This window comes from Acipenser ruthenus, chromosome 15, assembly GCF_902713425.1.
Source record: "Acipenser ruthenus chromosome 15, fAciRut3.2 maternal haplotype, whole genome shotgun sequence".
NCBI lineage: Eukaryota > Metazoa > Chordata > Actinopteri > Acipenseriformes > Acipenseridae > Acipenser > Acipenser ruthenus.
Window position 1 is genome coordinate 32,763,174 of NC_081203.1, and position 27,642 is coordinate 32,790,815.

The 27,642-nt window shown below is 42.0% G+C and overlaps 1 protein-coding gene across 1 annotated transcript in view; it reads left to right on the forward strand.

Annotated features, from left to right (window-relative positions):
• The window catches only part of LOC117963938 (nesprin-2-like), a 120,933-nt gene that overhangs the window by 41,488 nt on the left and 51,803 nt on the right, over positions 1-27,642 (forward strand). The window contains exons 42-72 of the mRNA XM_058987994.1: positions 653-860; positions 975-1,087; positions 1,326-1,528; positions 1,691-1,798; positions 1,903-2,194; positions 2,927-3,105; positions 3,479-3,794; positions 4,092-4,256; positions 4,835-5,191; positions 5,780-5,913; positions 6,230-6,398; positions 6,485-6,658; positions 6,754-6,891; positions 7,702-7,821; positions 8,493-8,636; positions 9,153-9,296; positions 9,662-9,781; positions 9,903-10,046; positions 10,840-11,628; positions 12,094-12,425; positions 12,617-12,761; positions 13,532-13,741; positions 14,491-14,747; positions 15,342-15,501; positions 16,860-17,015; positions 24,928-25,068; positions 25,340-25,522; positions 25,921-26,058; positions 26,219-26,404; positions 26,504-26,626; positions 26,862-27,029. Coding sequence (XP_058843977.1) covers positions 653-860; positions 975-1,087; positions 1,326-1,528; positions 1,691-1,798; positions 1,903-2,194; positions 2,927-3,105; positions 3,479-3,794; positions 4,092-4,256; positions 4,835-5,191; positions 5,780-5,913; positions 6,230-6,398; positions 6,485-6,658; positions 6,754-6,891; positions 7,702-7,821; positions 8,493-8,636; positions 9,153-9,296; positions 9,662-9,781; positions 9,903-10,046; positions 10,840-11,628; positions 12,094-12,425; positions 12,617-12,761; positions 13,532-13,741; positions 14,491-14,747; positions 15,342-15,501; positions 16,860-17,015; positions 24,928-25,068; positions 25,340-25,522; positions 25,921-26,058; positions 26,219-26,404; positions 26,504-26,626; positions 26,862-27,029 — 6,216 coding nt within the window. The remainder of the gene's footprint in view (positions 1-652; positions 861-974; positions 1,088-1,325; positions 1,529-1,690; positions 1,799-1,902; positions 2,195-2,926; positions 3,106-3,478; positions 3,795-4,091; positions 4,257-4,834; positions 5,192-5,779; positions 5,914-6,229; positions 6,399-6,484; positions 6,659-6,753; positions 6,892-7,701; positions 7,822-8,492; positions 8,637-9,152; positions 9,297-9,661; positions 9,782-9,902; positions 10,047-10,839; positions 11,629-12,093; positions 12,426-12,616; positions 12,762-13,531; positions 13,742-14,490; positions 14,748-15,341; positions 15,502-16,859; positions 17,016-24,927; positions 25,069-25,339; positions 25,523-25,920; positions 26,059-26,218; positions 26,405-26,503; positions 26,627-26,861; positions 27,030-27,642) is intronic.

Sequence of the window (27,642 nt, forward strand, 5' to 3'; positions counted from 1 at the left end):
TTTTAAAGAATCTACTACTTGCAAGTACTGAAACCGCTGGGCTTCTACGACTGCAGGTTATAGTATTGATCTAAGTAGATTACTAGACAGGCATCATATAGGGACTAACCATACAAAAAGAGGGTCAGTGGTCATAAGAAATATAAATATAAATACCTAGGTAACTTTCAGAAACTGAAACTGTTTCAATTTATTACAATTAAACATGTGGCTCCATTGAGCTGGAATGACACTCCGGTCTCTTCTTGCATGGTACTGATAAAGCATGCTGTAAGAAAAATATTGGGTGCTGCAGGCACAAGATATCCACACAAACAGTAGAAAAATGCCACATGCTCCCCAAACACTAGCAATCATGCTTTCATGTTTTATTCACAAAAAAAATATTTCATTAGAAAATTCAAAACCAGAGCTAAATACAAAATAACAAAGCGACAATTCCAGGTCAAGGCAAACACGTTGCAGCCACAGGCCTTCATCAGCCCGTCCTTTAGGAAACAAACCATACTCTACCTAGAGCATTAAATACAATTAACACAGATCATTCAATTATTAGTCATGTTAATTGATCTATTAGTAACATCAATAAAATCACCACATTAAGTAATACCCCTGTGTTGTGTCCTAATCCATGTCACTGTATTCTGCTCAGCACATCAACAAGGACCTCCTGAATCAGACAGAACAGGTGGATTCTCTTCTGGTAGAGATTAACGTCCTGGCCAGCGTGGCCAATCCACAAGACCTGGAAGAATTGAACAGGAATGGAGCAAAACTAACAGAAAACCTTCAAAGTGTCCAAGAGTTGCTCCTTGAAAAGGTCCACTCCACTGAGGACCACTTCATCCACCAGCTAAGTGGTAAAAAAAGTTCACGTTATCAGAATGAATTTACTGCAACACCAGTGTTGTCTTTTAATTTGTAAATGTCTTCTTTCTCTCTTTCTAACTTGGGTTATTTATTTTTTGTCGCAGATGAGGTTAAAGTGAATGAAGACTGGCTTCAGGATATTCAGCTGTCAGTGAATGAATGTTTTGAATATCCTGAGCAAAGGCAGGATGTTGAAGCTTCTCTCCATAAACTAAATGTAGGACTTTCTGAAGTTTTCATTGGTGGACACTTCTCTACAGTGGGGACCAACATGAGATATTTCAGTGCAGAAGCAGTAGTCAATATTCCCTGCACTCAACCTGCTACATATTGTATTCTTTCAAATTGTCAGCAATTAATATTTCAGTTACATAACTCTATCTGTCTAAATTGTGCAGTAAACAGATAGAATCCAATACCCGCATTAAACTGTGATATGTGGTTCATTCTTAAAGGATTTCCTGATGTCCGAAGATGGAGAGAAGAAAATCCATAACATTAAAAAGCGCTTCAGTGAAATAAGAACCCATCTGCCTGTGAAACATGTGAACCAGATCAGTGGCTGGCTGGAGGACCAGGAGGCAGAGCTCAAGACATTTACATCACACTGCCAGCAGAAACACAGGGATCTCCAGGACTGCCTAGAATCACTCAATAAGTAAGATCCGCTATAGCAGCATGCACCATAGTACTGAGTGATCTTTCACTGCTGGTTTTAATAGTTCAATAGTAATATAGTGATTGGGATTTGTAAGTGACCCATTCGCAAGTCTGTGTAGAATTGTTCTCTCTTGAATGACCCTGTGTTTTATCAATTGAGGCTGCAAGAAGAGTACACGCTTCTTGATCGGTGGTTGCAGAGCAAGGTACAGAAATCCCTTCCGGCTGAAGGACTGGAGCAGTTCTATCAGGAAATTGTAAAAGAAAGGTACAATTGGCAATCCTTTTTCCATTGCAAGTAAATGGAGGTATATAAAAACAATACAAAATAAGTGAATTGAAATCTGTGTGCCTTTTTATTTTATTACACAGGGAAAAGTTTGATGGCCTAATTAGCATAGTTGATTCCTTAAGGAAGCAAGGGCTCACCTATGACCAAGCTGTCAAAGAATCTTCAAAACTGATCGAAAGGTATCAGAATCTGCTGGTGCAAGTCGCCGCGGAAACAGAAGCACAAGAGGCTCTTTCCAAAGATCTGGAGGCTTTTGATTCTCTCAGAGACGGCATACTCGCTTGGATAATGGATTTAAAAGAAAGCATTGACACTGTGCGATCAACAGAGGGCAGCAAAAGCATGATCAAAGAAAGAATACAGCGCACAGAGGTGAGGGCGTGCAGAGCTCTGTGTGTATCTTTGTCTTTTAAAGTGCAATACATGCAGCCTGTTTTGGTCAAATAAAATCTAGAGTAACTATAGAAACCCTCATACACAGATAGAGACGTTCTACCCCTGCCTCTTCACTTAAACAAGTGCCCTAGTCTTTGAATACCGTAATTATATAAATCTCTTTAACATCCATTAGCCATCCTTCCTCTGCCAACACAATCTCTTGTTTTTTTCATGTTGTAAATGTATGACCTTCTCCTTCTCCCCACAGCATGTTTGCTTCATTGGTCAGTCAAGTGGATTAAAATATTCTTTGGAGCTGATGATAGATAGTGGAGACTGATATTCTCCCTGTTTAACATAAGAGCTACAGTTCAGTCTCTGCGTCCATTAATACTCCAGAATGATGCACATTACCAATAGTGTTGATTTGTGTGGTGGTTTTGTGATGTACCCTACTGTTCACTGAGGTCAAATTTTAGACAACAGACTATCAACCCCTTTTTTACACTGCGTTGCAGCGAACTATAAAGTCTATTAAGCCAGGGCAAGTTCTAAGAGCCTTACAAGGCAGCATGCAAGTATAACTCTTGACCTTCTGTCTCCTGGTCACTTGACATCCCTAGACCTTAGTGATAATGCAGTCACATGACTATAGATTTTTGTGAACATGCGTCAATACCATTTTCTATCAGCACTACTCTGAACTTCTGCTGTGTCTTAATATAGGAAATCCTTCAGCGTAAACCTGAAGGGGATTTGAAAATACAACTCTTGAACGATGCAGGCACTAAACTGGCAGAAAAGATGCGCCTTGACAATAGGAGAAGGCCTGAGACCAAGCAGACAATAGTTGAGATCACAGGACAGTGGAATAGTGCTTTACAATCTGCAGAAGAGCATTACAGGTAGGGTGTCTTCATTGTACAATCCACTTACTAGACCCCAACCCTCTTTTATGAAAATAACGGCTATGTTTTTTCTTCAAAGCGAACATGTTTTCCTTGTTTGTTTGTTTTTTTTCACACTGATATTATTTATTGTGTACTTTTTCTGTATTTGAGCTGGAACCATAGCAATATTCAGGTAGACGCAATTGAACTTTACTGATTTACTGATTGGACGTCTAAAGTTGTGGAAGTGTATTCTGTCTTTATTTTTGTATGGCCTGTTCTTTTATAGTCGTGCTGTTGGTCTTGCTGACTCATTTTCCTAAATAAAGCATGCCTTAGTTATGCTTTTTGTACAAGGTTTCTTAAGTTATGTGAATGTTTTTTCCAGCCACTTAAAGGAAATTCTAGGTCGATGGAACAGTTACTTGGAAGCCAAAGAAAAAGTTCAGTTAAAAATAAGTGAAATCTCGCAACAGAAATTAGACCTTTCTGTGGAGTTCGTGTGGCCGGACCTGACAGGGAAATATGAATCACTGGAGAAGTGCAGGATGTTGCTACAAGAAGCCCACAGCATATTAACAGCATTTGATATGCTAAAAGTGCAAAAGGATGCCCTTTTTCACCTTACTCATGATGTGAATTTTAATGAAGCATCTTGGGTTGAAATGTTAAACCCTAATTACTGTCTCCTGAAGGATTTAAAGGTTTGTACCCAGTATAAACACATGTTTTTCTCTCTTGTACCAGTTGTCATGGCTACATGAAGTAATAATAAAGGAAGCATAGTTGCTGGTTTTCTGTAAAGTCGTTTTCAAAAACAACCGTTTTTTTGTTGCAACGAACTTTTAAAAGAAACTGAATTTCAATCTGAAATATAGATTTATTTTTTTATTTGAAACTGTTTCCCCAGACTTCATGAAGGCCATGCTTCCTATTTCAAGATAGTTCACTTTTTGTTATGTAGAACAATCAACATGTACTCTGATTCAATGTAATTATAGGGTTTGGTTCATACATTGGAAGATAGCATTGAGAGGCACCATCACTATCAGAAGTTACTCAAGGAGTTCCATACCACTCAAGACTCATTTAGCGAAGAAATCCCATCTCTCAGAGCTACTCCTAAAGAAAGACCAGCATTGGAAAAGACCCTTAATAGATTAAAGGTAAAAATGAAATATTTTAGATCCTAACTGATACATAAAAAAAAATGCAATTTACATTCAGAACCTGTTTAGACCTGGCATTGGCACTCCGTTTAAAAAAAAAAAAACAGTAATAGAAATAAGACTCTTGCATTTATAAAAGTTTGAGCCGTTGTTGGTTTTATATTGAGATTTTTATAATAGAAATTATACTCTTGAAACCTAGAAGGGATAAAACCCCTATACAACTGGAGTCTTATTTCTATCCGTGAAATGTATTTAAAAATCCATATTTCAGGGAGGACTTCTGGGAAGTACCTATAGCATCTTTTTAGAAGCCTAGAGATCCCAAGATGCATTCTCCATTGTATTGGTTTGAGAAGATGCTTGTCATTGGTACTTAGGAGTTAACAGTGAGAAAATGCCATGGTGCTCGATTTAAGAGCACTTAGAAACAGTACTAAAAGTAAGGAAGTTATAGACCACAATGATGGTGAAGGATATTAGTGAGCAGTTTTATCTTGGTAGTCATGTATGAAGACTTCAGTGCAGAACCTAAACTGTGTTTGTGTGATGAGTCAGTGCTGTCTGTTTCACAGGGTATGCTGAATCCCATCTCCCGTCAAGAAGAAGTAATAAGAGACGTAACAGCTCTGGGTGATTCCCTGAAGAAAAATACCACTCGGTCCGGGCAGACAGCGATCACACAGGAGATTCAGAGCCTTCAGAGCCAGCACCAAGACACGAGAAGGGCAATAGTGCAGATGGAGGAGCACTGTGAAGGTTTGCTGAATGAAATCCTCCTGTCCGAGAAGGAGTTTACCAGAAGAGTACAACGAATGAAGCAAGATGCTGGTGAACTAGAGGAGGAGTTGAGTGTGCTTTCCCAAACACTGAGCCCGATACAGGAAAACTCCAGCTTGGATGATCTAGCAGAACACTGGCGGGTGAACATGGTAAATGGTCTTTCTACTCTTATCTCTCCTTTTAAATTGAGAATATGAGCCTGGTTATGAGTCCATCGCCAGTGTACAGTAGGTCTTCCAAACATCAGTGTCCTGTAGCAAATTCTGCTGGGAGAGACAGAGTTTTAACAGCTACCTGCCTCTGGTTCAGCTTAGGAAAAAATTCCTTAGGAGTGCTACACATTTTAAGGTCAAACTTTCACAGCAGACTCAAAAAGGAAACTGCTTTTAGTTAGTACTACCTGTTTATTGCAAATACTGTTTTACTGTGCATTCATTTTAATGTTTTGTACCTGATTAATTTCCCCTAAAACTAACAATACATATGTATTTCAGCAACAAAAATGAACTGCACTGTGCATTATTCGTATGTGCAACAGCAGGAGTTCAGTTTCAGCGGTATAATTTCCTCGAAACTAGTGATGAATATGATTTTTACTTCTGGTCTGTGTTTGAATCCTATTAATGATGATCTTTTAATGAGGTGGGTGTGAATGATTGTATTCATGTTCAGTGTGATTACCTCACTGTAAAAGTGGGTATTTTCCTGTTCACTGTTTAATAAGGCTTCTCCTTCAGGGCACAAAGAACACTTTGGATCGCCTTGAAAGCAGAGTGGAAAATCTTAAAGCTGACCAACAGTTTTGCACATCTCAGCAAATGCTTCCAGAAGCAACTGTGGCTGCCGCTGAAGTAATCCAAAAGTATTACAGGTAAAGAGGCATTAATGCTGTTCACTGGAACAGATATCATAAATACATTGCCAATCTATCAGATTCCAAACAATATTGTAGCAAACATTGCATGTTAATTTAATGTATACGCTTAAATGTACCAAAGGATAATGTATGTTAATGCATTGTGTGTGGAGTGTCTTTTCTTGTAAAGTCATCTCGCACAGCTTAGGCTTCACTTTCACAAGTTTGGATTGTATTGTCAGTGATATAATATGATTTCCACCCCTGTGTGTTTTATGAAGAACTTAACTGAGAGCTAATTACTGACTGAGTTCTGTTTTTCTGTTTAAAGCTTATTGTCGCAAACCTCAGACGGATTGCACAGTAGTAAAGTGACCCTAGAAAATCGTTTCTTCAAGCCTTTACAAGCTTTACAGCAGTGGACACTTACAGTCAAGTCAGCATTGTGTGTTCAGACCCACCTGTCTCCAGACTCTGCCCTTGCCACAAGTACCATTCAGGTAAACAGCTGGCGAAATCATAATACATTCTGGGTAACAGAACGACTGACAAGAAGGTGGTAAATAACAAACACTGTTTCATGCAGGATCTTCTCAACCACCGTGAAATGCTAAAGAAAGAACTGAAGGATGTTCTGCCATATCAAGAGCTCCTGATGGATGCTGTAGGACAGGAGCAGAGTGAGAAGCTGGCAACAGAAATATCAAACACATTACAAGAGGAGAATCAATATACCAGCACCCTCTGTCAAGAACTACAGGTAAGAGAACTCCTGATGGACAAACTGAACCAATTAGAACTGTGGAGGGGAACTATAGGACTGTAGCTGAATTTCTTACATTTATTCAACATTAGGCTCTTGAGGATAAAAAGAGACACGAAGAGGAAAGCAGATATCAGCTGTCTGATGCATTAGCTAGAGAAACTGGAATTGAAAAGGAAACACCTCAGCCTGAACTCCCAGAGGAACATCAACAGATTCAAACACCTCCGGTATTGATAAAAAAAAAACATAAGCTTAATGGTACAACATTGTGATGTATGAACTGCTTCTTAACAGCTTGTTGACACAACAGTAAAATGCAGTTACAAAGAGTGGAATGTTTCATGAAACCCTTGCTGTATGTACAGTAGTGTGCTGCACATTTATTAGAACACCCCAGTGCTTCTGTTTTGATTTGTTATGCATTTGAAATCAAACCACTTGTAACTGAAAAGCTTGGAAAATTGTCAAAATAGGGAAATTAGTGATTGTCTCATTTAATTGATGACTTTAATAGGCCACTGTGGCAATGTGCCCCGTCCCTGTGTGCATTTATGTGTTGTATGTTGCGTGTGTAAATGTTGGTGTATAGTCATTGGTACACGGGATATAAACGGGTCTGTGTTTCACGTGTATTTAAAAAGTGTATATTTGTATTTAGGCACGGGATTGCACATCACGCACGTGCATTTAAAATATAATATGTGAACACGGGGTTTCACGTAATGAATTCACGTGCTGGGATTCAAGTGAATAATTAATTAGTAATTGAATCCCAGCACAACAGTATAAATAGATGCACGTTTAGTCACTCGTGGTTAGGTGTTCGGTGAGTGGAGAACGGGATTGGAGACGGAGGCAAAGATAATAATAATAATAAGAATAATAATAATAGTTAAGTGTTTTCACTCACCGTGTTTGTTCGTCTGTCCTGCACCGTCTGTTTAGTGTTTAGTCGTTTTGTTTGTCTCTTTATTTTGGCGTGTAGTGCCGTGTCCTGTGTTTTTGTTGTTTCAAACCTTTTTTTCCTTTTTAAACAGACAGAAAATAAAAGGTTTGAAACAACAAAAACACAGGACACGGCACTACACGCCAAAATAAAGAGACAAACAAAACGACTAAACACTAAACAGACGGTGCAGGACAGACGAACAAACACGGTGAGTGAAAACACTTAACTATTATTATTATTCTTATTATTATTATTATCTTTGCCTCCGTCTCCAATCCCGTTCTCCACTCACCGAACACCTAACCACGAGTGACTAAACGTGCATCTATTTATACTGTTGTGCTGGGATTCAATTACTAATTAATTATTCACTTGAATCCCAGCACGTGAATTCATTACGTGAAACCCCGTGTTCACATATTATATTTTAAATGCACGTGCGTGATGTGCAATCCCGTGCCTAAATACAAATATACACTTTTTAAAAACACGTGAAACACAGACCCGTTTATATCATGTGTACCAATGACTATACACCAACATTTACACACGCAACATACAACACATAAATGCACACAGGGACGGGGCACATTGCCACAGCCACACACATGCAATTCATTTAAAATCGTGAGATACATGGAACACATAGCCACACATGGTCAAATGCATGTGACTTTTTAGAAGTTGTTTAAGTTGCCTAATTAAAGCACAAAGTGGTCTAACATTTTCACACATGAGTGTCTATTGTTTCTATATCACTAACTGCTGACCGAAAATTCAAATTCTCAGACCCAGAAGTTTTCATGCAGGTAGGTCTATAAAGAATATACATGACACATCTTAAGGTGTTCTAATACATTTTCACATTAACTGTTTTAGACAATTCAGGATCAAAAGAAACACGAAGAAAAAGGCAACTATCAACTGATTGACTGTCCAGATGAAGAAGTTGGAGCAGAAGTGGAACAAACCCTTCAACCAGACCTCCTGGAGCAACAGATTCAGAGATCTGAGACCCATCAGGTACAGTTCTTCATGCTACAGTACTGTTTGACTTGCCTGTTTCTAAAAGTGAGGTCATGCATTCAAGCAGGTGGAATGCATCTGTGCCAAAAGCTGTTGGTTCTTTTGTGTAAATTCTCTCAAAATACATAAGGATGAGAATGAGCCCTGCATTCCTTTTTTTTTTTAAATCATGGCTATCTTGAAAACATGAATACCTTGCTGTGTAGAGGTATTATAGCCAATCATTCTTATCAATACATCTGCTGTGCTAAATGTTTGGTAGCACTGTAGAATACAGGGCATAAATAACCATGTTATAACATGGTAATAACTGTAACTCCCAATGGTATATGCTCTTATACATAAACTACTATGGAATACATGTTAATGACATGGAAACGGCCTGTAGATTGCTGTTACCGTGTAGTTACATCAGGTAACAAGCTGTAGTTTACAAGTCCATCTCTGTAATATTAAGTGCTATAACAATGTTCTTACTCAAATGTACAAAATACATTGTTTCTTTCTCTCTAGGATATTCTGGTTCTGCCTGGTGAAGGTCAAAAGGAGCTAATAGAGGTGAGGTCAGTCGAGCAGCTACAGATAGACACCGGGGGGCAGGAGAAGATGATGGAGCTGGAAATGTCTTCCTTCATTGCCAGCCCTGGGACCTTTGGGGTAAGTGTATTTATAAGTGCCTTGTACTACAATACCTGACAGATAAGTGACACCCAAGTGCAAGTAATGGGGCAGTAAGCCATTACTGTTATGAGATGTTTTCATTAAATCTGGACACATTATATACCCTTGTCTCCATAGAGATTGAAATTACTTCAAATGATAAATTAATCCTTCATGTAAAGTAGGTCCTGGTTTTGGTTTCATGACTCTTACATTTTGATGAAACATTGAGAGGGAAGACTTTCAAAATGTCTCGTATTTACCCCATGTGACCCTCTTCCCTAAAATGTATATTTGCAATACGTTTTGCAGTGAAAAAGCATTTTTTTGTGTGTGTGTTTTTTTTACTACACCCCTTTTAGGAAACAAAAAGGTATGAAGATAAAAAGGCTGCTGGTTCTGCTACAGTAACTGGACTTGACCAGGAAGAAACACCACTGCCGGACCTCCCGGTGGAACAGCAACTGATTCAAACACGTCAGGTATGGCTAAAAATATATATTAAAAACAATAACAACAATCATAAATCACTTCCTGTATGTTCCAAGATTTACATTAACAAACAATTGGATATAAAAAAAATAAATTACTGCCTAAATTTAGGCTCCTCATGATCATAATAAACTTGGAGAAGCGGCTAATCGTCATCAGACTGAAAGCTCAACAACTGGAACTGGACAACAGAAGGAGCCAACATCTCAACCTGGTCTTCCAGAAAAACAGAGTCATAGAGCTGAGACGCATCAGGTACGGAACTACAGAAAACAATTATTTATAGTGTGCAGCAGAGCTGGGGCAAAAAGAACCATACCAGAGAGTTCTAATAGAGCCATACAAAAATATATACAGTATGTACGTACATATATTAAACGTCTGCCTGCTTTAAATATACTTTTATCAGTACCAATATACCGGATTCTGCCGAGTCAATGCCCCGATTTCAATGATGCCCCCCTACCCCCCAACTATTAACTAAAAGTAAAATGTTCCCAATTTAATGTCCGTTTTTTAATAACCAAATGCACAAATGATGCCTGAGAGGAAATATTGTGGTTTATGTGAATAGAAGAAATTGCTCTGTGCATTGAATGATTCAGGGTTAGGGTTATTTTCGCTTCGGTGATAAAGTCTCATTTGATTATGCCTTCCTGTTGTTACGCTACAATCCATGTTTTGGATTTTTTCAAACATTTTTAGACACTGCAAGAGCTTGCAAGGCATCATTTTTTGTATTGGACATTTGAATTGAGTGCTACTGTGTATGTTAATTTATTATTTCATGTATTTTCACATTGGGCACTGCAGTTTCTTAATAGCAGAAATTATGTAAAGCCCTTTAATTTAGTGGGCCGTAAATGTCACTTGTTTATATATTTTTTGAACGTAGCGACTTTTATTTTGCCGTTTTTCTCACCTACAAGTGTGGTTTTCCGTGATGTGGTTTCTTACTGGACACTGCAGCTATAAAGTTTAATGTTGATTCAGGTAAAAGCCCTTTTCATGAGTAATTGACTCTCTCACTGACAGTATGAATGCACAGTTTTTCCACTTTGTTAGTCATCGTGAGATGCCAGATGGGCTCAGTGAACATAAGTCTCAACTTGATCAGTTATGTAGCTGTGAATATTTCGAAAAAGAAAAGCTGAGCGAACTACAGTCTCTGCTTGCTGATGCAGAGAAGAAAATGAAAAAGTTGAATTCAAGTGTTCAGGAATATGAGCAGTATCAGACTGTTTTGCAAAACATTAAGCATCTCAAAGAACGTGCAGAGAAAGAAATCCTGCACATTAAAGAAGCGCCTGGTTTTAAAATCGACAAACTTAAAAGATGTCAGGTTCTTCTCCTTGATCTCCAGCAATGGATGTTGTTATGTCAACAGTCTGGTGACACTTTAAACAAGATCTCCCCAACTTTGGATCCAACATTGTTGGACTCTGAGGAACAGAGAATCCAATATTTAGTAGAGGAGTGTAACAAGTGGAACCAGGCTCTCCAGAAGGAGTCTCTTGACCTTGAGAAACAACTTTTAGAGGAACAAGACTTCCAAACAGTACAGGAAAGCACTTTGGACTTCTTAAGGGAAGCAAGGCATGAGCTTGCATCTTCATGCATGAGCTTGGATCAAGAAGTAATTGAAAGGAAACTTCAAGAGTGCAAAGCCCTTCAAAACTACATGCAAGTACGCATGCGTATCCTCAAGTCTCTAGAGCACAAAGAACTTGACTCTCTGAAGAAGGCAGCCTCAGATTCACCTGGTACCATGGAGAAGAAGTGTAATGAAATGGAAGACATGGAGAGACAGGTTAAGGATGACTGTGCCTCACGTATGGTAGGTTTAGGATACAAAACATAATGGTCATTGAGATCAAATGTATCCCATTGCATATATTAGATATTTATATTAATTAATAATTGATGCAACATGCTTGTAATTTAACAGGGAGATTTCCAATATTACTCCCTTACCTGTCCTTCCTGAATTCTGATGAGGGCCCAGCCTTTTTCATAACATAACAAATGTACATGTAACATATAAATGATTCTTTTACATTTTTACTTTTAAAATGTGCTAAAACATTTATCTGAACTCACTATACCAAGAATGTATGCACTCTTTGCACTCTTTCTAGCAATTTAAAGATATATATATGACTGGGGCTTCTCACACTGTATTGCATGTTTCAGTCAATAGAATAGAAATATTCAAAAATAAACATTCAAATTCTTGATTCTGCCTTTTGACATTTTATTCCATTAGAAGGTGCAAAGGTTAATATGAGTTTTTCTCTTTCAGGATATTTTGATTAAAGCGAAGGAAGCAGCCAGAGAGTATGATGAAGCCGTTAGAAGTGCTGCTGATTTCCTCTGCCAGTCTGAAGCCAGCCTCCTGCCCAGACCAATCAACGTGAGCTTCTGTGAACTGCAGCTGCAGCAACACCAGGAAAACCTGAGCAAGTGTCACGCTGGATTCGAATCCAAAATCTCTGACATGCAGCAAATTCTCCCCCGACTGGAAAGCATATCTCACACTTTTTTGCCTCAACACGCAAATATATTAAGTGAATTGCTTGTAAGGAACGCAGTATTGAGAGGGCAAGCTGAAATCAAGCTAGAAAGAATGCAAAGGTAATGCATTTTACTGTCTTTGCAGTATCAGGATTAAAAATTTATAACAGACCAATGTTTGTTGTTGTTGCACCCACTTTTAAGTTTCTATGCTTTTCCCTCTATCCAGCTTGTATTTGACCATTTGACCAAAAACCACAACAACTTCTCAAATAGCATTCCCCCCCCCCCCACCTATTCTTCTTGTACAGGTGTGTTGAAAAGTACAAAAACTACAAAGAATACAAGCAGGAGATCTCCACTAATTTCAATAACTTGGAAAGGATGTTTGCAACATCTATATCTCAAAAAGCAACTTCTTACAAGGAATCTGTAGAGCAGCTAGAAAAACTTAAGGTTAAGTATTGGATTTTTTATTTATTTTTTTGTTTTTAAATTTAGTCGTCGCCAATGGTTTTTTACCCTGGTTTTCTCCCCAATTTGGAATGCCCAATTATTATTTTTATCCTGGTTCACCGCTGCAACTCCCTCGCCGACTATGGAAACGGCGGCAGACACATGGGTCCTCCGAAACGTGTCCTGCCAAGCTGTCTTTTTTCGCGCTGCAGGTCTACAGTGAAGCCACCAGACCCATAGTGCCGGAGGACAACACAGATCTGAATGGCTTCTACAGCAGACCCGCAGTCGCCCTATCGGCCACAGGAGTTGCGGGTGCGTGGTGAACCGAGGATTACCCTGCCGACCTGAACCCTCCCCACCCAGGGGGCGGCGCACAATTGGCCGAGCGCCGCCCCCTGGGAACTCCCAGCCACGATCGGCGATCTCCAGGCTACAGGGCGCATCCTGCACTCCACGCAGAGTGCCTTTACTGGATGCGCCACTCGGGAGCCCCAAAGTATTGGATTTGTGACTTACATTAAAAGATCTGGGGCCTGACTTTCAAGTACTGAAAAAAAGAACTATTTTGACCATAATCTATAATAAAGCGACTTCAAAAGTTCCTGTGGGCTTGCAATTGCTTAATGTTTCCTGTTCGTTTTTGATACGTTATATACCTAGGGCTTATTATTGTTTGTTTGTTTGTTTGTTTGTTTATTTATTTATTTATTTATTTATTTAGTGCTAACCATATTTAAATGTATAATGTACTTTTTTTCCTTCTAAAGATCTTGGTTGCAAAACTGGATTCGATGGAAGATCTTGTAAAACTCAGAGCGATAGCTTCAGAACTTCAGTGTGAAGAATGGGACAGCTCCAGTATCAAGCAAGAGGTCTCTGCTCTGTGGTATGCATGGCTCCAGCTTCAGCAGCCTGCAAAGGAGCATCAAGTCAGCTGTGAAAATCTCTACAAAGAATGGAAGGCAGTCAATGAAAACGTGAGTCGGGTTGCCAAAACAAGCGGAACGGCTAATGCGATGTGTGCTGTCATTGGAAGAGGTTGTACACTGCGTTGTCACAATGAATTAGAATTGTTATTTTGAATAAAAATAAATACCGGTCATCAGCTGAGTGCCAGCTATTCATTAGGACCCTCCATTCTTTTGAAAATCTGACCATCAACTGAAAATAAGAAACTGAAGACCAAATACAGGCCTCTTCAGTACAGGGCTGCCAAACTGTGATATTGCTGGTTGCCCTGGCTACAACAAGATTAAAGAAATCTGCATTTGAAAGAAGGTATCTTATTTCTACTGCACAGTAAATGGGAAATAAATACAGGCGCATAGTTAAAAAATAAATAAATAAATAAAAAAACTTGCTTCAGTTATGGACAGCACTTGAGAATCTTAATGGTAAAATCACTAATAAAAAATAAAAAAAAACATTTAAGGGGCTTACAAGTGGCGCATCCAGTAAAGGTGCTCCACGTGGAGTGCAGGATGCGCCCTATAGCCTGGAAGTCGCTGGTTCGAATCCAGGCTATTCCACTGCTGACCGTGGATGGGAGATCCCCGGGAGCGGTGCACAATTGGCCCGGTGCCTGTGGGCTTGCCTGTAAGCTGCCCAGAGCTGCGTTGTCCTCCGAGCTTGCAGAGTGAAAAGAAGCGTTCGGCTGACGGCACACGCTTCGGAGGACTATAGTTTTACATCAGAATTAAAGGAGCAGTATTTTTTTTTTTCCTAGATTAAAAGAGCTGCTATCATTCTGGACAATCTACAGGATGACCTGCCTGAATGCTCCAAGGAGAAGGCAGCCAAAGAGGTCCTCCTTGACTTGCAGAAACATGTGAATCAGTATGAAGACAGTGTTAACAATGAGCAGTCCTCTTTGGTCTTCCTGGTGCACAAAGTGAAGGGTCTTCTTGGAGTCACGGAAAACGTTGAGGTGCCATCCATTCCCATTTGTCAGGAGTTACAGGCAATGCAAGATCGTTATAAAAAGTAAGATTTTAGTCTTTGCTATATTCACTTCAATTCAGATCTGTTGAAATGTTAAACTTCCATCGCGGGCCTGGTCTAATGCTAGCAAACACATTTTATTTGGTCTGTTCTTACCCACTTTAAAGAATTTAGGTTGGCCAAAAGTTTACTCAAGGCCAGCTCCCAAAATGAGGGCATGTCTAACTAGCTATAAAAAGGCAGGCATTTCTCTTAACGGCCATTGTAAAGAGCTGTCTGTTGTCGCAGGAGCAATTAAAATCCTTAGTCCTTGTTATCTCACAGAAGTTGATTAGCTCACTGGCCGACCATTAGCCTGCTTGGTGGTGGATGCCAGTCGGTTGTTGCTTCAGCCTACATTCCTGAGCTGGGGCACAGGCTGGTGACACGGAATAGCTGGGAGCTGAGAAAAGATACTGACTTTTTATATTACAAGAGAAATTTGGTTTTCATAAAAAAATCATCTGACAGATATAACAGCAATATATTGATTATAGGTACAGATATATTTGTAAGTTTTCAGTTTTAGTTGGTAGTTGCCTTTGATAGATTGGTGGCCAAAAGACCATTTTTGTTCTGCTCTGAATTCATCCACAGGTTGAAGCAGAAAGCTATGGAGAGCCGCAGGTCAGTACACACAGAGATCCAGGAGCGTGAGAAGGTGAAAGATGAGATCAGAGGGGTAAAGGAATGGCTACTGCCTGTTGTGTCACTGCTGTCTGTCGTGGACCACACACCCAATATAACAGAATTGGAGGTACAGTAAAGATGTGGTCTTGTTGAACAGTGAAATACAGTTGCTTGCTATGTAGACAAAATACACTCAGTATCTGCATATATTTCAATTTGTATGTTATTCTTATCACCTTATCAGATATATCTTATTTGTTGATGACAGTCTTATGGCAGTTAAGTAGTATGTGGGTTGTTGAAATCCCCATACATTTGCTAGGTTCTTTTTAAGAAGACAAATATTAAAGCAGTAATATGAAAATGTAATTTCCGAAAATGAATTCTGAGTGAAATAATGATAAAGGTATGGGTGAGTTTTGCTGTTGCCAGTTAAAATGCATGCTTAATACAGTGAGCAGCTGATCCATGAGTAATGCCATTTTAATGAGCATTTGCTTTGATTTTAGTCCGACACTGTGCCATTTGTCTTAACTGAAATGAAATAAGGATAATCACAGTGCTTTAGAACAACGTAAAAAAAGCTTTAAACCCATTTCACAAGCTTTTCATCTGTCTCTTTATTTAAAAAACAAACAAAAACAAAAACAAAGAGCTGTTTGTTATTTAAAAAGATTGATGTAATGTTTGCGTTTTTATTTTCAAAACTGAAATTCAAATGATAACTTGATGGGTGACCGTAAAATAAAATAGGAAAGGGACAGAGGAAAATAAATGCTGAATTAACAACGTCAGTATGCTCTTGAGCTGAACAGCCATGGCTTTGATTCCAAATTCCTTTCAGTAATTCGTTTACTAACATTGTTCTGTCCTTAACAAGAGAGATCTGTGTAGCACAGTGTTACTGTATCTAAGCCTCAGAGTTGCATCCAAAAGTTTTTGATAGGCCTTGTCCCACATGCAGCCTATAGTCTTTCACTCAGAAGTGGTGCTCTAGGTTTGAAAGGGATTGTGTTCTCCCATTTTGTAGAAAAAATGTAAGTGGATACTCTTGGTTTCTGTGTGGCTGTGGTTATGTATGCAAAAAAGGAGAGTTCCCATGCATTACTGAGAGGGACCTGTGGCTGTCCTGAAAGGCATACAGAATAGATTGTCTTCTCTGCTACTTGAATGTGTCACTCTCATTAACAGAATGGTTATGATTCAAAAATAATTTTGCAGTTTATTTATTCCTTTGGACTATGGTGAAAGCAGGTAAGTTGATAAAAAAAAGCCTCGTTAGGCAAATGGAAATAAGCAATTTGTTTTGTTAACTTGACTTCTTAGGTCAGAGTTGTTTATGTGCAGAATATTTAAATATGGCTCATGTCAAATATAAAACGCTGCCTGGTTTAGTGTTTTTTAAATGTAGAAAAACAAGGCTGTTAATTGGAAGAGTCTGGCTCCGAGGTGCTGAAAGATGATTGAGTTTATTATTTGCTGCAGGAGGTTCAGACAGAGCTTGACGCCCAGAGGGCAGTTGTTAAAAACATCATGGCCAAGCTGAAAATCAAGTACTCGAACATGGACGCCATCGTCCCTGCAGAGATAGAGGCGCAGCTCCAGGAGGTGAGCAGGACTCTCCAGGAGGTGGGAGAACAGGTAACGACTCATTAATCACCTGTGCAACAATTCTACTACTAACTACTCTGACAAATAACTGTGTCTATTTTGTGTCCTGCAATGTCTGTCACCTAAGCCTGTCCAAATAAAACGCCTTCCACCTCTCATTTGAAAAAAAAAAAAAAAAGGCTTTAACAATGAGAAACATTTTACTGCAACGTGTTCATGCAGTCAGATCTCCATCCCAATCATTAGGGGGTGTTGCTATGGCAATGTCACAAGCCATAAGTCAAGGTAGTGGTGGGGGGCTTGTGTATGTTTTGTTTCATGCAGTATCTTAGAGACTGAGATTAGAGTGGAGCACTTTATGGGTGTGTGGCAAAGTGCCCCGCCCCTGTGTGCATTTGTGTGTTCTGTGTTGTATATATGCGTGCGTATGTTAATGTTGGTGTATAGATTGGTACACGGGATATAAACAGGTCTGTGTTTCACGTGTGTTTAAATTGTATATTTGTATTTAGGCACGGGATTGCACATCACGCACGTGCATTTAAAATATAATATGCGAGCACGGGGTTGCACAGAATTAATTCACGTGCTGGGATTCAAGTGAATAATTAATTAGTAATTGAATCCCAGCACAACAGTATATATAGATGCACGTTTCATTCAGTCGGGGTTAGGTGTTCGGTGAGTGGAGAACGAGTGTGGAGAAGGAGGTAATAAGAATAATAATAATAATAATAATAATAAGGAAAGAACTGTCTCACTCACCGTGTTTCGTTTGTCTGTCTGTCTGTTTACTGTCTAGTCCGTTTTGTTTGTCTTTTTATTTTGGCGTGTAGTGCCGTGTCCTGTGTTTTTGTACTGTTAAACCTTTTTATTTTGTTAATAAACGCTGAGTGCAGCCATTGCACTCAGCTCATCATCACAACCACTGTCTTTGTTTGAATTCCTTCCTACTTCCGGTCTGACGCCACCCACTCTGGCCGTCTTTGTGACACGTGGTGTCATCGTGGGATAACAGCGCCTCCAAGCGTCAGACCAGGAGAGGGGGTTTTGTGTTTAAAAAAACAAAAACAAAAAAAAAACCACAGGACTGGTTTAAAAAAAAAAAAAAAAAAAAAAAAAAAAGTGAAAATGGAAGGCTGGAGAGACGGCTGCCGGGACCTGGAGGACCTCCTCGGGGGCCTCGAGGACCAAGGCTGGTGCATGGCCTGTGGAGTCTACGGACACACGGTGGCGATCTGCCCCTTCCAAGGTGAGGAGGAGGAGGAACCGGCCCAGGAGAGGAAGGTGGGGAGGAGTAAGAAGAGAAGGGGGAAAGGAAAGCTGCAGCAGCAACAGCAACCACAACACCAGCCGGAGGAACAGCAGCCCGGGTGTTACTGCTGTGCTGAGCCTGGGCATTCCAGCACCAACTGCCCCTGGTACCCCCTCGGACAGCTACCCCAACGATGTCCCATCTGCAGAGGTGAGCACTTCGTGGCCCACTGCCCTGTCCATCAGGAGAGGGAGGAGCAGGGGTCGCCTCAGTCTCCACGACCAGCAGGGGGGGGTAGACTGCTGCTCCCACCGCCCCAACCACAACTGCAACAGCGGCCAGAGGAGCCAGAGAACCTGTTCCCCTGGTGCACCTGGTGCGGAGAGGTGGATCACCGCTGGAGGGACTGCTCCGAGGTGCCACCGAGCTGGTGCGGGCGATGTGAGGAAGGGGGACATGACTGGTCAGGATGCCCCTATGCCAGCTCGCCAGTGCCCAAGCGGAAGGAGCCTGAACGTCCTACGCCTGAGTGGAAGGAGCCTGAACATCCTACGCCTGAGTGGGAGGAGCCCGAACATCCTACGCCTGAGTGGGAGGAGCCCGAACGTCCTACGCCTGAGTGGGAGGAGCCCGAACGTCCTACGCCTGAGTGGGGGGAGCCCGAACGTCCACAGCCCAAGAGGGGGGAGTCGGTGCGTCCACAGCCCAAAAGGGAGGAGTCGGTGCGTCCACAGCCCAAAAGGGAGGAGTCGGTGCGTCCACAGCCCAAAAGGGAGGAGTCGGTGCGTCCACAGCCCAAAGGGAGGCAAGTCGGGGCTTCCACAGCCCTGGGACCCAAGCCACCAGCAGAGGGAAAATGCCTGCTGGTTCAGCCCCAAGAGCCGGAAGGGGAGGGGTTACAGGCTCAACCCCCTGAAAATTTTTGGGGGGGAGAAGGGCAGGATGCTGGTGTCCCCCAGCAGCCTCTATTCATGCTGCTGAAGGCAGCACGGCGCGCACCAGCCCAGCCGCCACAGCGGAGGGAGCCAGCGCCGCCAGGAGCAGAGGAGCTGCCTCTGCCTCCGCCACCTCCACCGCTTCCTCCACTAGGAGCAGAGGAGCAGGAGCTGCCTCTGCCTCCACCACCACCAGGAGCAGAGGAGCAGGAGCTGCCTCTGCCTCCGCCACCTCCACCGCTTCCTCCACTAGGAGCAGAGGAGCAGGAGCTGCCTCTGCCTCCACCACCGCCAGGAGCAGAGGAGCAGGAGCTGCCTCTGCCTCCACCACTTCTAGGAGCAGAGGAGCAGGAGCTGCCTCTGCCTCCACCACCTCCAGGAGCAGAGGAGCAGGAGCTGCCTCTGCCTCCACCACCGCCAGGAGCAGAGGAGCTGGAGCTGCCTCTGCCTCCACCACCGCCAGGAGCAGAGGAGCTGGAGCTGCCTCTGCCTCCACCACCGCCAGGAGCAGAGGAGCTGGAGCTGCCTCTGCCTCCACCACCGCCAGGAGCAGAGGAGCAGGAGCTGCCTCTGCTGCCCGTACCTCCGCAGGGAGTACGGTGGCCGGAGCCCCAGAAAGGGGAGCTGCCGGCCACGAAGAAGGGGGACGAGGTCTGGAGACCACTTTCCCCAGCAGCAGTTTCGCTGCAGGAGTTCTTGTGGCTGGAGCCCCACAGGAGGGAGCTGCCGGCTACGAAGAAGGGGGAGGTCGGGGGACCACCTGCCCCCGCAGCTTTTTCGCTGCAGGACGGGACCAGCATGCTGTCAGCCGTGCCACTACCGGCAGGGGAGCTGACAGCATTTCCAGCCATGGGCCCACTGAAGCCTCCCTTCCCAGCCCGAGACTTTGTCCTGGACTGCTGGGTTTTTAAGGGGGGAGGTGGCCGTTGAGGCCATGTGTGCTGCGCACAAGGGGGGGTATATGTGGCAAAGTGCCCCGCCCCTGTGTGCATTTGTGTGTTCTGTGTTGTATATATGCGTGCGTATGTTAATGTTGGTGTATAGATTGGTACACGGGATATAAACAGGTCTGTGTTTCACGTGTGTTTAAATTGTATATTTGTATTTAGGCACGGGATTGCACATCACGCACGTGCATTTAAAATATAATATGCGAGCACGGGGTTGCACAGAATTAATTCACGTGCTGGGATTCAAGTGAATAATTAATTAGTAATTGAATCCCAGCACAACAGTATATATAGATGCACGTTTCATTCAGTCGGGGTTAGGTGTTCGGTGAGTGGAGAACGAGTGTGGAGAAGGAGGTAATAAGAATAATAATAATAATAATAAGGAAAGAACTGTCTCACTCACCGTGTTTCGTTTGTCTGTCTGTCTGTTTACTGTCTAGTCCGTTTTGTTTGTCTTTTTATTTTGGCGTGTAGTGCCGTGTCCTGTGTTTTTGTACTGTTAAACCTTTTTATTTTGTTAATAAACGCTGAGTGCAGCCATTGCACTCAGCTCATCATCACAACCACTGTCTTTGTTTGAATTCCTTCCTACTTCCGGTCTGACGCCACCCACTCTGGCCGTCTTTGTGACAGGGTGTCACAATGACTCTACTTAGTAGAAAAAACTGATTTGCAAGATTTTAACTAGGGTACTGTTTACTGGTGTCAGGTTAGGTTGAATGTTGGACTGCCAGACATTTACTTGGACATGCATTTCATCTGTGTTAAGGATAATGCCTGGATATAGGTCTTCGTCGTATCTGAGCATACACCACTGCCCAAGCAGCCCTGGACTTCCCCACTGGATTTCCTTCACTGGCTGGCTGTGGCGCAGCAGTTGGAACCTTCCTGCTGAAACTGAAATGCTGTGTGTTGAAGCACTTGTAGTTGAGTTGCTTCTGTGTTGAGCACATGCAGCTGACATCACGATATATCAGCTCTCTTGGAGCAAGAGTAATCACCTGGTGGATCCTCATTGTTGATGGCACTGCTGGTATCTGGGTTGGCATCTTCTCCAATGCATTCTCTACGTTCTCACTCTTCACAAAGAACAGTTTCACTGTTGTGTTTGTCTCAGTCAGGGCCTTAAAGAGCTCCTGTGCATCAGGGATATCACGGCCCTTAGCCACCAACATGTCAGCTGTTCTTTTTAAGGTTCCCCCGACACCATCAGGAGCCCCTTTGCCGTGAATTGCCTCGAAAAAATTCCAAGTGCCAGCCTTGAAGCCTCTTCTGTCCAATTCCGTGCTGAAAAGGAAGAAGTTGCCTCTTTGCTTGTATTGTGTACAGGGGCCATCAGTAAAAAGGTGCAGCACAGACACTTGCGGATGTGTGGCCTGAAGGTAATCCAGCACTGGATTGAGGTGTTGCCATATTGCTGGAGGGCCTTTGTGCCTGGAGGGGGAGATGGTGCTGAAGCATATGGGCTCTGGTTTTTCACCTACGTACAAAACCCCCATATGCAGTGTGGACTGCTGGTGTGAGGGCCAAAGTGGACAGCTTGTATCTCAGAGCTGTATTTACAGGTGTGGTTTTCTGAAAAGTACATGGATCAAGGCCTCATCCATTGACATGCATTCCTTCAGCTCTCTGCAGTAGGCATATTGCTGTTTAATGTTGAACAAGTGTCTTTTAAACCTGTGCAAGTAGGTGTGGAGCAACCCTGTGAGGTTCTCCTGTGTGCCCTCAACTGTTTTCTTTACAGTTACCTTTACTGTTAAACCCTCTTTCTCGTGATTTTTCTTTTCTATCTCCTTCTCTGCTGTCACCCACTGGGTGAAGGATACTTTCGCCAGGCTGTCATATGTACTGGAGAGGGGAACACTCTTGTCCTTGCACTCAGCACACTCCCCGTACATGCACTTCTTGCTGGAGGAATCGCAGCATACCATCTCTGCCAAGCTCTCCAGATTGGAGGTCTCAATTAGCTTCAGCTGATTCAGCTTCTCAGCTACAAAGCTTAGATTTTCATGAAGCTTGCACATGCATGTGTCTCGGTCGGCTATGTAGGGATGAACAACCCAAAAAGGTCGAAGGTGGCAAAACAGAGGTTGTATTATAGAAATCTTCTGTGCAGGCTCAAAATGGCCACTACTCCTCATGTGGTGAAGAACAGGAGACCACATGGCATGCATGAAATAAAGAAATTGCATATATTTTTGCAATAAAAAAGATAAGTAATAGTTTTCTATCTCTATTTCATGTAACAGAGTTGAGTTGTTGAGCTCGATGGCCCCACTCTAACAATAAACATCTATGAAATATAGATATAAAAGAATGTGATAACTTGCTTGTCTGCACCATGTTGTTCAGAAGACTTGTATTTATTTATTTTTTATTTATTTATTTCTTAGCAGACGCCCTTATCCAGGGCGACTTACAATCGTAAGCAAAAACATTTCAAGCGTTACAATACAAGTAATACAATAAGAGCAAGAAATACAATAAAACAAGTAAAGTACAAGTTTGACAAACCACAATTCAATAATACAGCAGGTAATAGTGATAGTTACATCAGGATATGATTAAATAGTGATAGTTACATCAGGATGTGATTAAATACAAAGTACTACAGGTTAAAAACTTGGCAGATTACAGTATTCTGAAGTACAGGATTAAATGCAGTAAAATAGGGGCTGATAAGAGCAAAATAAAGCACATTTACATGAAGGGTGATAGTGTCCCAGGATACAAACAGAGGAGTTCTACAGGTGCTGTTTGAAGAGGTGAGTCTTAAGGAGGCGCCGGAATGTGGTCAGGGACTGGGCAGTCCTGATATCTGTAGGAAGGTCATTCCACCACTGCGGAGCAAGGGTGGAGAAGGAGCGGGCTTTGGAGGCAGGGGAGCGTAGCGGTGGTAGAGCTAGTCTTCTAGTGCAGGCGGAGCGGAGAGGTCGAGTGGGGGTGTAGGGAGAGATGAGGGTCTGGAGGTAGCTGGGTGCAGACTGGTCAAGGCATCTGTAGGCTAGTACAAGAGTCTTGAACTGGATGCGAGCGGTGATCGGGAGCCAGTGGAGCGAGCGGAGTAGTGGAGTAGCGTGGGCGAAGCGAGGCAGAGAGAACACTAGGCGGGCAGCAGAGTTCTGGATGAGCTGGAGCGGACGGGTGGCGGACGCAGGGAGGCCAGCCAGGAGGGAGTTGCAGTAGTCTAGGCGGGAGAGTACCAAGGCCTGGACCAGGAGCTGGGTAGCATAGTTGGTGAGGAAGGGTCGGATTCTTCGGATGTTGCTCAGGAAGAATCGGCAAGTGCGTGCCAGAGTGGAGATGTGCTGGGAATAAGAGAGGCAGGGGTCCAGGGTGACTCCAAGGTTCTTAGCTGAGGAAGAGGGAGAGAGTGTGGTAGATTCCAGAGGAACAGAGATGGAGAGATCAGAGGAGGGGGAGGAGGAGGGAAAGAAAAGGAGGTCAGATTTAGAGAGGTTGAGTTTGAGGTGATGCGAGTGCATCCAGGAGGAAATAGCAGACAGACAGGTAGAGATACGGGAGGAGATGGTGGAGTCAGAGGTGGGGAAGGAGAGGAAAATCTGAGCATCATCAGCATAGAAATGGTATGAGAAACCATAGGATGCGATGAGGGGGCCCAGGGAGCGGGTGTAGAGAGAGAACAGGAGAGGACCCAAGACTGACCCTTGGGGGACTCCAGTTAAGAGAGGGTGAGGTGTGGAGGTTGCTCCACGCCAGGTTACCTGGTAAGTGCGGTTGGAGAGGTAGGAGGAGAACCAGGCCAGAGCAGTGCCAGAGATCCCCAGGTCAGCAAGAGATGATAGTAGAATAGAGTGATCAACAGTGTCAAAGGCAGCAGAGAGGTCGAGGAGAATTAGGACAGAGGAGAGAGAGGCAGCTCGGGCACATTTAAGTGAGTTGGTGACAGACAGGAGGGCGGTTTCAGTAGAGTGAGCAGAGTGGAAGCCAGATTGGAGAGGGTCAAGCAGAGAGTGGTTGGACAGGAAAGCACTTGTATGATGTCACTTCCAGTTGATGATGTCACATAAGGATAAGTTCACTATTTTTATGGTGGGAGATTGGTTGGTGTAACGGGGTTGAGACCAGACTGAGGTACGCAACTAAATATTGTGATTTTAATCAATAATCATGCATTTAACAGGAAAAAATACATTCTCAGCAAAATAGCACAAATAGATGTTTCGATCAATGGCAAAATGTATGCATTATTTGGCATTTTTATTAGTCATATTCGAAGTACAAATTCAGTGAAGGCCACGGAGGACATGGCAAAATGCTTTGTGACTGTTGAAAACAAGATATTTTCTGATATTAAAGATGAAATTAATGTAATATTTCTTGCACTTCATTACAGGGGACAGTTCAATTTATATAAAAAAAGCTTTTTAAATTAGATTTTGGTGACCCAATGCTTAAAATATACTTAAAAAGGTCAGAGGGACTCAAATCGTACCAGTTTCATGGAATGACCCACGTTTTTGCAAGAAAATCTAATGTTGTTACGAAGATTAAAAGATTTTAAAAAACCAAAACAACTAGTTAGAATATTAGTCATAAAAAACATCTCATTGATTTACTTCATAGATACTAACCAATTAAATAATATATTGAAAGCTAGTTCAGGAAATGAATCATTGAATCCCCAGATAATAGGTTTCTAGCAGAAAACAGTTGTCCGATGACATCAGCAGGCAGCTTTTGTAGCAGTTGGGTGTATTGTAATGTTCTGTACTAATCCAGTTTTTTTCTGCATTCTTTCTGAATTTTTTTGCATGTTTTCCCTGTGTATTTTATAGGTAGAAAAAGCTGTTGTGCAGAACAGGCATCACCATTTACTGCATAACAAAATTGAAGATATTACCAATGGACTTCAAAACGTGGACAAAATGTTGCAGCAAAAAAACCAAACAATAAATCAAGCCAAGGAAATGCAAAAGGTAACTAGCATTACATTTCAACAAATCGCTTGTATTTAAAAAAAAAAGAGGTGCAGTACACTATTTGTTGAATTCAATTTCAAGGGTTTGGTATATATTGTTTAAAGCTAGGATGACCTCTCCCTGTCATACATACAGTTCTTTCCAAGAGGAATCAGAATAGAGTTAAGAGAGACACGCTAATCTGATTTCTCTCTGCATGTGCACACCTGTGTCGAAGTTGCACCTGCTGCTCCCTTGTCTGTCTTGACTGTCTTGCTCCTGGTTGCAGCGGGTCTGGGATGAGGTTGATCGGTGGCATTCCAGACTGACCTCGCTGGAGGCAGAGGTGCAGGACCTTGCTGAGCAGAACCCCAACCAGGCCCAGCAAATGATGGACAGTCTGATGGAGCCACTGCAGCTCTATCAGAGAGCAGCACAACAGGCAGAACAGAGGACTGCTTTCCTTAGCAAGGTAAGGAACTCATTCTATACTGGTTAATAGTCCAGTTATTTTCAACAACAAACAGGCATTTAGCCAGCCAAGTGCAGACTGAATCAGTGCGGTTCCTGTAATAACACTGTATTGTGCTTTCTCCTAGTAGACCTCTTTGTTTTGAACAGAGACATGCACTAGTACTGAATATGTGTAACAGGTATTTTTCAGTACTAGTAACTATGCCTGAAATACTGCAGGATTGGTACAAAATAAATAGCTCAACAGTTAGAGAGGTGTGTAAGATGCCCAAACCTAGAGATGAATGCCGATGTCCAATGGGTGGACATTTCCACTGTGAAAGTAATTCTCTTCCTGGGTGACGCAGTGTTTGAGGCAGGATGCTGTTTTAGATGTCTTACACCTTGTTTCTGCAGATCACTAATTGTCTACAAGAATACAATGAAATGATCAACAGCTCGAATGTATGGATTGACGATACTCAGGCCTGGTTATCAATGGAATTCGTATTTGATTCTGCAAAATCTCTGCACAAAAATGTCAAAGCTTTACAAGTAAGTATAGTATTCAGTTTTTTCAGTTTTTCTTTAACACTTTATTCAAGTGACATTAATTCCTATTTAGGTGACAGTAATCTGATGCAGTGTAGGTTTGTTTTTTTTAACTGTATTGAGTATATGTTTTAATTGTTCCAATATTTCTTTTAACCTTTAGATTGCAAGGGATGATGGGCTGCAGAGACAGAAGACTCTGCAGGGGTTTGCCCCTATCCTTCAGGAGATCTCCTTGATTTGTGACACAATGGCTTTGGAGCAACAGGGAAGCCATGTGGACCAGAAAATAACAGCATTGCTGGACGGAATCATGGGACCTCTTTCACAGTTACAGCATGTGGCTACAGTACGTTTCAGTTGAACTGTATTTCATTTTCTATACTCTAAACAAAGAGTCCATTCATTTGTGTGGGAGCTTATTTGCATTTCAATATTTCAACAACAGGAACTGGAAGCCATGGAGACTGAGGTTAAACTGATGGAGAAAAATGTTGCAAAAATAAGGACCATTTTGTCTTCCGATGACATGGATGAGATCTCTCCAGAAGAACATCTCAGAAACCGAGAGGTGAGTGCGCGGCTGGCCTGCTCTGTTCATTCACAGCTGTGGTACTGAATGGAGTCAAGCACTGGATACGTTTTAATAATGAATCTCTGTTTTTAAAAACAAACAAAAACATTTTGTATATGATGTCTCAACTATAAAGTATAACTATGAATTCTGTTTCAGCAAAGGCTTTTGACCAATGGGTTGCCATCCAGTCATTAACTAAGCTAGTTTACGATCTGTTTCCTTTTTTAAGGTTATCCTGGAAAACATTCAGTCCATGAAGAAGACCATAGCTGAGATAAAGAACTATGAACCCAGAGAGGCGATCGCTTCCTTAGTGGTTTACAAAAGAGCAGAACAACTGTTGCCAGCAATGGAGGAACTTGAGCATACGACTGTCCAGCAAAAAGCAGTGCTTCAGGTGTGTTAGAAATTCCATGACAACTAGTTAGTTGCATTCTAAAAATAAATGCAATATTCATTTTATAAACACATTTTCCCCAAGATTTGTAACCTTCCACAGAAATATGTAGGCATATCTAATGTCTCACAGATTTGCTTTGCTGGGCTTTCTACAATACGTGACAGTGGAACAAAATGGCACACACAGTCTAAGAATGGCCCTATTTAGTAACAGCAGAATTCATTAAGCTATTAGTTTTAGATTCAGTGGGCCGATGCACCTCTATGCCTGTTCTCCCCGAATTTGGATAGGCTGGCTGTAGATAACAGCATTGCCACTGTGCCAGCCACATTTATTGAGAATCCCATTTATGGAACTATGCAGTGAATCTTGGTGCTAGATGTCTATTGTCCAAAATAATGATAAGCAAAGCCAACACTGATACAGAATTGCTGAAATATATATCACCTCTTAATGGTGCTCAGCATTACTTATTAATACTAAAAATTCAGATTTATACAAATATGCCTATAGATGGCACCGTATTTAATTATTTTTTTCATCATATTATGCCCCGGCAATGAAGGCTTGTATATTATAAATACGACCCAAATATGTGGTTTTGTTGGCT